This window comes from Ursus maritimus, unplaced genomic scaffold (assembly GCF_017311325.1).
Source record: "Ursus maritimus isolate PB19 unplaced genomic scaffold, ASM1731132v1 scaffold_32, whole genome shotgun sequence".
Lineage (NCBI taxonomy): Eukaryota > Metazoa > Chordata > Mammalia > Carnivora > Ursidae > Ursus > Ursus maritimus.
In genome coordinates, this window is record NW_024425786.1 from 28,469,720 (window position 1) to 28,480,065 (window position 10,346).

Sequence of the window (10,346 nt, forward strand, 5' to 3'; positions counted from 1 at the left end):
GGGGGGGGGGGGGGGGGGGGGGGGGGGGGGCCTGACCTTCTGGGCAAGCAGGACTGCGGTGGAGGAGGGAGGATGTCTGGTTTTCCTGTGCCAGCAGAGCTTCCTCCATTGCAGCAAGAGGGACTAAAGTTAGCTCTAGGGAGGCACTCTGGGCCTGGCTCAACTTGTGGAACTACCTCGTGGGTTCAACTCTTTCCAAGAGCCAGGCTCTCACTACCTGCCTAGGGAGTATTATAGGGGCTAGGACAGCTGCGAGCAGACTTGTCCCCAGCCCAGGTTTTTGATGCCCAGAGGCAGTAGGCTATCCTGGATTAAGTCCCTGAGCTTGCGGATGCTGGCCTACAATGGAGCACATGCACGTACGCATGCGTATGCAGAAGCGGGTCCAGTGGGTGTGTGTGCCTACTGCTTACCTGAGCCAGGGAGCCAAGCCGGGGAGGATCACATTCCCCCATGGTTGTAGGGACGCTGCAGAGGCCCCGGGGGGAGGGGGGAATGTGATGGGAGAAGCACTGGGCATTGTGAAGAGAAACAGGGATCTGAGCTATCCTGCAAGGTCCGGGAAGGCTTCTCAGAGGCAGTGCCATTTCACGTGGGTGAACTCCAGAAGAGCGGGACTTGGCCAGATGCATCCCTGTCTCCTGTTCCCAGCCTGCCCCTGCCTCTTAACACTTTGTTCGGATGCAAATTTGGGAGCTTTTCTTTCTGCTGTACAAACTTCAGGTCTTGCAGTTAAGGACCAGGAAGACGAGCCAGGGGCCCCAGATGTGGGTTCAAGTTCTTTCTCTTGCCACTAGCTGGGGAGCCTTAGATGAGTTGTGGATCCTCGGTTGCCTTCACTGTGGCCTTGTAAGGATGAAGAAAGCAGGTGTGGGACTCGTCGGCCTCCAGTAGGAGCTCGGTGCCCACTCACCCCCATCTGTCCCCGCTGCCAGGATTGGTACTTTGTACCTGTCTGAGCATCAGCACCGGTGGTGGTTATGAGCACAGGCTCTGGCCTGCGTCTCTGTTCCACCGTCGCGGCATGTGGTTGTGCTCTGTGGATCGGTTTTCTCATGGGAATGAACGGAAAGGGGCCTTTAACCATAGGATCCTCCTCAGAGGCTTGCTGATGATTCCGTGCTACGCCCTTAGATCAGGGCCTGGCTCCCAGCTCTCAGTAAATGTTAACTTTTATTATAGGCACACTGGTGGACAGGGGGGAGGCCCCACCACCTGGTGGGGATGAGCACTGCCTTCAGCTGGACTTTGCCTCCCCTACAATTTATGGAGACCTTCAGCCTGAGAGCCCCAGCCTCTCTCCCAAACAGCCTCTGTGACCCCCAGCTGCCCCAACCCCCATCTCTACCCTCTCTTGGGACTCCTGCTACCACCCCCCCTCCAAAGCCACCCACAGGATGTGGTCGCCCATGGACTTGCCTCTTTTGTGTAATACTTATTCTGTTTTATTTGCCAAATATGAGTGTCTGCGCTGCTCCCGGAGGGGTTAGTGAGGGGCAGGGGCTGTTGGGGAGGGAGCTGTAGCTGGCCCCGTCCAGCGCCCCCAGCCTGGGCATGGAGGCCTTCTACAATACCCACTGTTCCCCGGGAGCCCCCGGCCCCCTCTTAACCCTCCCAGGAAGCCAGTTGGAACCTCCACTTTGCTGGACTGTCTCTGGCCTCAAACACGAAAGTGATGCCACTGACATGGGCCCTTTTTAAGGAGACTGGAGACTGCCAGGCCCATTTTTCAGATAGGGAAACTGAGCCAGAGCAAGCCAGCAGGCCGTCCGGGCTTGTTTCTGGATCCAGCCACCTTTGGAGGGGGTGACATCCAGCTGTCAGATCACAGCATGGGGATGTCCCACCTCCCAGCCCTCCTGCTAACAGAGAGAGTCCCCGGGTGGCTTCCAGATGGCCTTTCTGCCTCAGCTCCCACCCTCCTGAGAGGGGTGAGGAGAGGACAGGGCAGTCCAGGCATTTGGGGGAATTGGCAGCCTTGGGAGGAAAAGCCGTGCTCTTTCACTTTCAGACTGAAAGACTCCTGAGTGCCTCTTCCACTCTGTCACCCCGCCCGCCCGCCCCGTGTGGGACAATGGATCATGCCTCCTTCCCTTTCGCGCTGCTCAGTCCCAGCCCCTGGGGCCTGTGTAGGACTGAACTCTAATCCATGTTTAATCCGGAGCAATCTGGTTTCTCTTCAGTTAGCCGGGGCGTGTCGCTTCCCACCCCCACCCACAGCACCGCCCAGCGGGCGAGGGAGGACTGGTGACTCAGTGTGCCTGTGTACGTCTGTGTCCCTGTGGTCCCAGCACCCCCGGGTGGGGCAGGAACCAGAAGGCTCCTGGAGCCTTTCCCCCACCCCCAGGTGTGTTGCAAGCAGCCTGACCCTCCCCCACATGGGGAGCGGGTGCCGCCAGATTCCTGGGCGGCTCCTCACTGTCGGGAGATGGAACCTCAGGGAAAGTCCCTGGTCAGGCCATCCCGGACGCTGTGGGAACCAGCAGGGAATGCAGGCCTTGGGCCAGAGGGCAGTGGGCTGAGCCCAGCCGCTCCGCCACCCGGGCCAGGCCAGGGTCTCGGGAGCAAGTCCCTCGTGCTCAGGGCTAGGGGAGAGTGGGTCAGCCACCCTCGCAGGCTGACCCTGTCCCTCCTCTTCTTCCCAGCCACGGGAATAAGGAAGTGTTCTCCTGCCGGGGCATCCTCCTGGCAGTGAACTGGTTTCTGGAGCGCGGCCACACGGACATCACAGTCTTTGTGCCATCCTGGAGGAAGGAGCAGCCTCGGCCCGATGTGCCCATCACAGGTGAGTGGCACCTCAGGAGGGGGTGGCCTCCCTGCCCCAGCAGGGCTTCTCCCCAAGAGAGACCCTTTGGGTGTGACTGGCAGCTTCTAGACCTCAAGCAGGGACCAGCATCTCTTTGCCCAGTTTCCTTTGTGCTCAGCCCCTTCCTGCCTCGGTGCACCTGGCGTTCAGAGCCCCTGTGCCTGGCCAGCAGGAGGCTCTGGGTGCAGGTCGGGCTCTGACCTGAGCTGCTGCTGTCCCACAGACCAGCACGTCCTGCGGGAGCTGGAGAAGAAGAAGATCCTAGTGTTTACCCCATCGCGGCGCGTTGGTGGCAAGCGCGTGGTGTGCTATGACGACCGCTTCATCGTGAAGCTGGCTTTTGAGTCTGATGGGGTCGTGGTCTCCAACGACACGTACCGTGATCTCCAGAGCGAGCGGCAGGAGTGGAAGCGCTTCATCGAGGAGCGGCTGCTCATGTACTCCTTCGTCAATGACAAGTAAGGTCCTGGCCCTCCGGTCTGCGGTCCAAGGGGGCGGGGGGGGGGCCAGATGTGTCCTCAGGTGTCAGGGGTGGCTGGGAGGAGCTCTGCTGGGGTCACGGCCTTGCATCCAGGCAGCTTTGGGAATGAGAGGGACCTGGCACCAGGTAGAAGGGGTCAGGCTGGGGACAGGACGGGGAGGGGGATGAGTTTGGGGGGGCGGGCGGAGCATCAGCGATGGGCTATGGTGAGTGGTTCCTAACACTCAGTCCCTGATCAGGGGCCAGTGGGTGGATGCCACCTTAGATGGAGATTTTCAGGTTGCTGGCCTCCCCACTGCCTGCAAGGCCCCTCGGGCTGGGGCCTCCTCCCCTCCCTTGGGGCTCCCCCCCACCCCGGGGCCCAGGGATGTCCTGCAGGGTGACCACCAGTTTTAGGAGCTGCTCTCCCTCCCATTGCTCTGGTGAGGCTCGCTGGCCCGCCCCCCTCCCCGCTCAGCACTGGGAAGTTCCCCTTCACACCTCCCACCTCCCCTGCAGGTTCATGCCCCCCGATGACCCTTTGGGCCGTCACGGGCCAAGCCTGGACAACTTCCTGCGTAAGAAGCCACTCACAGCAGAGCACAGGAAGCAGCCGTGTCCCTACGGTAAGAGACCTGGGCCCCAGGTTCTCCCTCTCGGAGACCACCCAACCCCAAGTTTCCTGTGCCACCCCATCCCTGTCCCAGCCCTGGTTCTGGAGCCCCCGCCCCCCGCTCAGAGGCCCCTTGCTGTCTTCCAGGGAGGAAGTGCACCTATGGGATCAAGTGCCGGTTCTTCCACCCGGAGCGGCCCAGCCGCCCCCAGCGCTCTGTGGCCGACGAGCTCCGCGCCAATGCCCTCCTCCCACCCCCTAGGGCGCCGGGCAAGGACCCAAGTGGCCAGCGGCCTTCACCCTCATCCCAGCCCGGCTCTGTGCCCACAGAGCATGAGCAGTGCATCCTGGATGGGAAGAAGCTGGGAGCCCAGGCATCCCCGGGGCCGCACCGAGAGGGTCTGACACAGCCCTTTGCCCCAGCGGGCAGGAGCCTCCCACATAGTGGGGGCAGTGGTGGCAGCTTTGGGCCCGCAGACTGGTTCCCACAGACGCCGGATTCTCTCCCATACACCTCACAAGAGTGTCTGGACTCGGGCATCGGCTCCCTGGAGAGCCAGATGTCAGAACTGTGGGGGGTTCGCGGAGGAGGCCCTAGTGAGCCCGGCCCACCTCGGGGCCCTTATGCTGGCTACGGCCCGTACGGGGCTGAGCTCCCAGCCACTCGGGCCTTCTCTGCCTTTGGGGGGGCCATGGGTGCCGGCCACTTCAGCGTCCCTGCTGACTATGCCCCCCCGCCGGCTGCCTTTCCACCTCGAGAGTACTGGTCTGAGCCTTACCAGCTGCCTCCCCCCACCCCAGTCCTGCAGGACCGGCCCGCGCCAGGCCCGGGAGCTGACAGGGGCCCATGGGGTGGGGCTGGCAGCCTAGCCAAGGAGCGAGCCAGCCTGTACACCAAGCTGTGCGGGGTCTTCCCCCCGCACCTGGTAGAGGCTGTGATGGGGCGCTTCCCACAGGTCCTGGACCCCCAGCGGCTGGCTGCGGAGATCCTTTCTTACCAGCCCCGGCACCCCAGTGAGTGAGCCAGCTGCGCTGTGGTGGCCGCCCCCAAGGCTGGACTGAGGGAGGATTAAAGTAGGGAATGGAACCCACAAACCAAAGATACTGTAGGATTGGTTCTGGCCCACCCGGCACCTGGCGCCGGCTGCCGAGTGGGGCAGGAGCGATCACCCTGTTGATGCACATTGTATCTGTAGTTTAAGGAGACGCTGCCGTAAAGGCATCAGTCCGTGGCTGAAGCCCAAACCCTCCTTTCTCTCAGAGGGCGGGGAGGGAGGCGGTGGGGAGCAGAGGCCTGGGCTGGGGGCCCTGTGCACGGCCCCCCACCTCCACCCCGTCCCTGGGATGCCGGCCTCAGCTGGCTAGTTAGGCACTGTGTGCCTGCCCTCCAAGGGCCCCTCCTCTACGCCAATGAGGCCTCATCGGTGCTCTCGCCGGGCACCAGGCTTCATGTTAGTAAGCAAGATGCTTCTTAATAACCCATCTTCTGTTCCACTCTGTTCGCCTGTCTCCTTGCCCCCACCAGGGGTCAAGGGTCCTCTGTCCCCACTCTCTCTTCCCCTTCCTCTCTACTCCGAGTCCTCTCTCCCTTCTGCAAGAGTGGGGATGCGTATATGTATGTGTACAGATATAATGTTAAATACTTTAAGTCCTTGCCTCCCTTAACATGTCAATAAAATACAATGTGAGTCCCTTTAAGAGATGACGGTCTTGGTTGTCCTTGGGGGTTGAGCGGGCCTTTGGGCAGTGGAAGGTCAGCAGGTGTGCACCTAACCCAAGGCGCTCAGTCCCTTGGGGGCAGGGCCTTCCTTACCGAGGCCATGGGCCAGGCAGGGTGGGGGAACGTTGGGAGTTGAAGTCCTGAGGCTGTGGGGTGGCGAGGGGTGGCAGGGGGTGGGGGCGGGGTGGGGGTGGGATCGGGCTGTTCCCCTTTTCTGTCCTGTGACCAGAGCTGAGGACAGAAAACCATCTGGCTGGGAAGAGGGCTTCCAGGATAGTTGAGGAGAGAAGGTGGTTGGGGAGCCCTTGGGTGCTCGGCTCTGGCCTCATCCTCCCAGACGCTGCTGAGTTCTAGCCGCAGAGTCACAGAGTGGAGCAAGGGGCACAGAAGGAGCCTGGAGAGGCGACGCCAGGGTAGCCCCCACGCGGGAGGTCAGGGGTCCTGGTCCCAAACTGAGGAACTGGCTCTGCCACCAGTTTTACCTCAGGGACAAGTGACTACCCCTCTCTGGCCTCAGTTTCCTCCTCTGTGAAGTGGGGGTAATAATGGTACCTACCTTACAGGATTGTAGGGAGGACATGAGAGCCTGCCTGTTGACCACATGACCCAATCCTGGCACATAGTAAGTGCTCATCAAAGGGCCTCTGGTGTTGCTGCCTGTGGGCTGTGCTCACCTCACCACCTCAACCTTCTTAGCTGCCCCTAGAAGGAAGGAAGCCAGGCAGGAATATACATTTTTTTCAGATGAAAAAATGAGATACAAATGTTAAAGATTTTAAGTGAAAAGCCGGGCTGTCAAATGATCCCCAAACACCATCAGCAGGAGAAAATGGAAAAAATACAGTTTTAATAATTCTGTATTTGAATATCTCACCTAATCTGTACTTAGTGTTTGTGAAGCTTGTATAGTATCTGTATTTTTTTTTTTTTTTTTTAAGAAACCGCTTTACCACAGAACATCTGCGCAGCATGAGGAGGAAAATGCCACACTGGCCGCCTCCCTGCACGCTGGGCCCCCACCGCATTCTTCACCCTGAACATTTTTTTTTTTTAAGATTTATTTATTTTGAGAGAGAGAGAGGGGAAAGCACGAGTTGGGGGGAGAGGGAAAGGGGGAAAGAGAATGCCCAGCAGACTCCGAGCTGAGTGTGGAGCCCAATGTGGGGCTCGATCCCACAACCCTGGGATCATGGCCTGAGCTGAAATCAAGAGTCGGACACTCAACCTACTGCGCCACCCGGGCACCCCACTCTAAGCATTCTTTAGAAGCTTGCATTTAAAGCAGGAACCCAGGTGCAAGGTGGGAATGATCTCAGCAGACGTTACTTGAAGCCCCCTCACATCCTCCTCAAGGCACCCCATGCCCATTTCTTCCAGCCTCCTTGCAAGGTTTTACTTCACGAAGAAATGTCATTGCCTTCCTTATATTTTCTCCAGTCAAGTACTGTATTCCAGATTAAAAGGCTATTTATGAGTCTTTGTTTGCTTTTATGGGACAGAAAGCTAAAAGACCAGACTGTCCAGTTCATTATCAGCCACTGGCATGGCGAAGGAAGGCCACTGGCAAAGCCACCGGCAAAGCCAGGCTGAGTGGTTTGCCTGAGGTCCCAGAGACGAGGACAGGTTGGAATAGGCCCTCGACTTTGGGGCCCTGGCTCCCACACACCAGAAGGAAGGACCCCAGACACCGGTTTGCAACAACTCTCAGGCCCGAGAGGGAGGGAGGCAGGGGGTGCCCTCAGCCCGCACCTCGCAACCCTGTTAGGTGTACAGCCACCACCAAGACTCCCTCAAGCATGAGTGTGAAAGGACCCCCCACCCCCCTGCTCAGCAGTGGGCGCCCCAGCAGCCACACCCACCAAGCCCCCTCTATCTGTACACCACGTGGGACGTGAAGGCCATGAGGCCTCGGGAGTGGCCTGGAAGGAGAAGTAGGGTGCCCGCACCCCTCTTCCCATCCCACCAGCCAGCTGTCCATAGACTGGAGGGCTCACATTTGGCCCCTGACCAGAGCTGAGCTCTTGGTCATTTGCTGTTTCTGCTTTTGCGGGGTGGGGGAAGGATCCTCCAGGCAGGCGGGCAGTGGGCAGCCCGTCCAGGCTGGGAATGGCCCATGACTGGAGGCTGCGTCTGGCCCTGCTGGCTCACTGACAGGCCCCCATGAGGGCAGCAGAGACCACGCAGCAAGGGCCAGTTGAGGCTGGGCTCGGGGGAGGCTCGAGTCAGTCCCGGGCCCCGTGGGCCTCAGCGCGCACCCTGTGCTTCCCCGGCAGCCTCAGCGTGGCTACGCTGGCCCTCCAGGACCTGGAGCCACGCCTCCGGGCCACTTTCTCAATCTGGCTGCCAGGGCCAATGCCCAGGACGCGTCTTTCCCAGGACTTGGGTTTTAACTGTGAAGTTCTCCCGACCACCTCCTGCCCCGCGGGCCGAAGCACCTTCCCTCACAGGGCCTCGGCTGTTGCCACCTGTCAATGAGACACCATGATCCCTGCGCTGCTCTGGATTGACAAGAAGGCCCCTCAGTTCGTGGGGTGCCAGCCTGAGAGGGAAAAGTCCTGGATGTGGGGCCCTGCACAACTCACTTCCCCTCCTAGAGCCTCAGCTTCCTGGCTGGCCTCACAAGCGAGGTGTAAGGTTCACGGGCCTGCGGGAAGTTGAGGGTGGCGGGGCCGATCCTGAGACACAACCTCAAGCCACCGAGGCGCTGAGGGGATCAGACTCCGATGGCTGTTGCCTTTGCGTGGTGCCCTTTCCTCCTCTGCCTTCCTGGTTCCAGGAGCTGAGAGCTGATGGGGAAACCAGGGAGTATGCAAATCCCTGCATTGTTGGGAAATGATCCTGGGGAGCTCCCAGAGGGTGGCCTCCTGCCAGACCCTCCCCAACCCCCACAGGTCCCCCACCTCACCCCGGGGCTCTCACCAGCAGGGGCCCGACCCTGAGTCTTCTTGCAGTTCGGTCTCAAAGGCGGGTTAACCCCGCTGGGGGCACAGCGTGACTACAGAAACTGGCAGAGACAACTGGCCCCAAATGGATGAAATTCCCTTCCTTGGCTGTCCTCACCCACTCTGTCCCCATCCCATGTCACTCGCCTGAGGAAAACCCAGCGGTCCCTAAAGGTCTGGGGAATTTCAGTGAGGAGCCAGAGAGCTCCGAGGCTCCAGGGGAGCAGCTCTCCCAGGCCCCACAGCCCCAGTGCTGCTGGCACCTCAAACATTGCTGGTCTCCTGCAGGGCGGTGTGGGGCAGTAACTGGGAAGAGGCCGCAGTGGACTCCCCCCACCCCTGCCCCTTCCTCCCCTACACAGAAGGGCAAGACCCCTGCCCTCAAGGCGGGACTGGGCAGGTCTCCATCAGAGAAACTGGGATTCAATGGGACACAAATCTAGGAGTTGGGAGGGGATGGAGCCGCCACCTCATGCCCTGGGCCTCACTGGTCCCCAGAGGCTCCTGCCCCAAAGAAAGGCAGTCCCAGGGTCCTAGCACTTCTGCTCCAGGGCTTCTCAAACTCTGGCTCGTTTTTTCCCCTAGACCATAGCAGAGTGGGTGGAGTAGAGGGTGGTGAGTAAGAGCTTGTTCTGGGGACCTCCTTGTTCATGGGAAGGGTGTGGGAGATTTGGCAGAAAAGAGACAGGAAGTAGAGCCCTACAATTAAGGAAACTCAGGCCATCCCAGGCCATGGTATGTAAATCCTTCCAGCTAGTTCCTGGATGGGGAGGAGGCCCCAGGCTGTCATCCTGGGATGTGGCCTTTTGAAGGCCATCTCAACGCAGGTACTGGCCATCTTAAATTGCTCACCCATTTAAGAAATGGCTGCAAGACTAGGTAGAAGGAAGGGATCAGGCACCCCACCCCACCCCACACTGCACTGGGCATGTTGCTGGATCTGGGAAGGGCCCAAGGGCTCAGATGCTGGCGGCTCTCCAGATTAGAGCCCCACTAAAGGCCAGGGGCACTTGTGGGGCTCTGCCTGCCACCTGCTGGAGCCTCCTGGTACGACTGTCTGTGAGGCAGGAGGCAGCTGAGCCCTCACGGCCATCGACACTGGCCTGAACCAAGTGCCTAGAGACAAGCATCTTCAATAGGATCCAAAACCAAGACTCTGAAGAGAATAATATGGAAAGTGCTAAGGCAAATGGGAATTCATTCTTCTTTGCTTACTGGTTTTTTTTTTAAACGTAAGCTCTACGCCCAGTACAGAGCTTGAACTCATGATCTTGAGATCAAAAGTCCCACACTCTATGAACTGAGCCAGCCAGGCGCCCCGAAATGGGAATTCTTAATGGCATCTGCAGCTCCACCCCGGAAGGCATCACCAGAGGTAACAGTCCTGTCTTTTACAAAGTTGACAGCTCCAGAAAATTCCAACTGTTATGGGTAACAAATTACCCAGGAAAAATCCTCAGGAACTAGAGGAATAAGAAGGAATGGAAAAGGAGAAAAAAATACATGCACTCACATTTCAAAAGTGATCTGGGCGATACAAGTCACAGTGAGATCTGTGTTTTAACCCTTTGACACATTCCCCATGGCTCAGCAATCCCACCACTAAGAATCATATTTGCAAAATGTAAGGCACTACCACACTGCCTGAAACGGCAAAAGATGAAAAAGCGCATTAATGCCATCGGCAGAGGTCCGGTTAAGTAAACTGTGGTGCACGCATATAAAGGAACGTTCCGTAGCCAACAGAACTGAGGTGTGTAAGCTGCATCTACAGAACGCTGTCTCAGCGGTATTACTGGGTGGAA

At 59.0% G+C, this 10,346-nt stretch overlaps 1 protein-coding gene across 1 annotated transcript in view; it reads left to right on the top strand.

The window, feature by feature from the left end:
- Positions 1-5,577, top strand: part of ZC3H12A (zinc finger CCCH-type containing 12A) — an 8,857-nt gene extending 3,280 nt beyond the window's left edge. Inside the window, exons 3-6 of the mRNA XM_040619279.1 lie at positions 2,646-2,785; positions 3,030-3,264; positions 3,786-3,892; positions 4,027-5,577. Coding sequence (XP_040475213.1) covers positions 2,646-2,785; positions 3,030-3,264; positions 3,786-3,892; positions 4,027-4,901 — 1,357 coding nt within the window. The 3' untranslated portion in view covers positions 4,902-5,577. The remainder of the gene's footprint in view (positions 1-2,645; positions 2,786-3,029; positions 3,265-3,785; positions 3,893-4,026) is intronic.
- Positions 5,578-10,346: the final 4,769 nt, after the last annotated feature.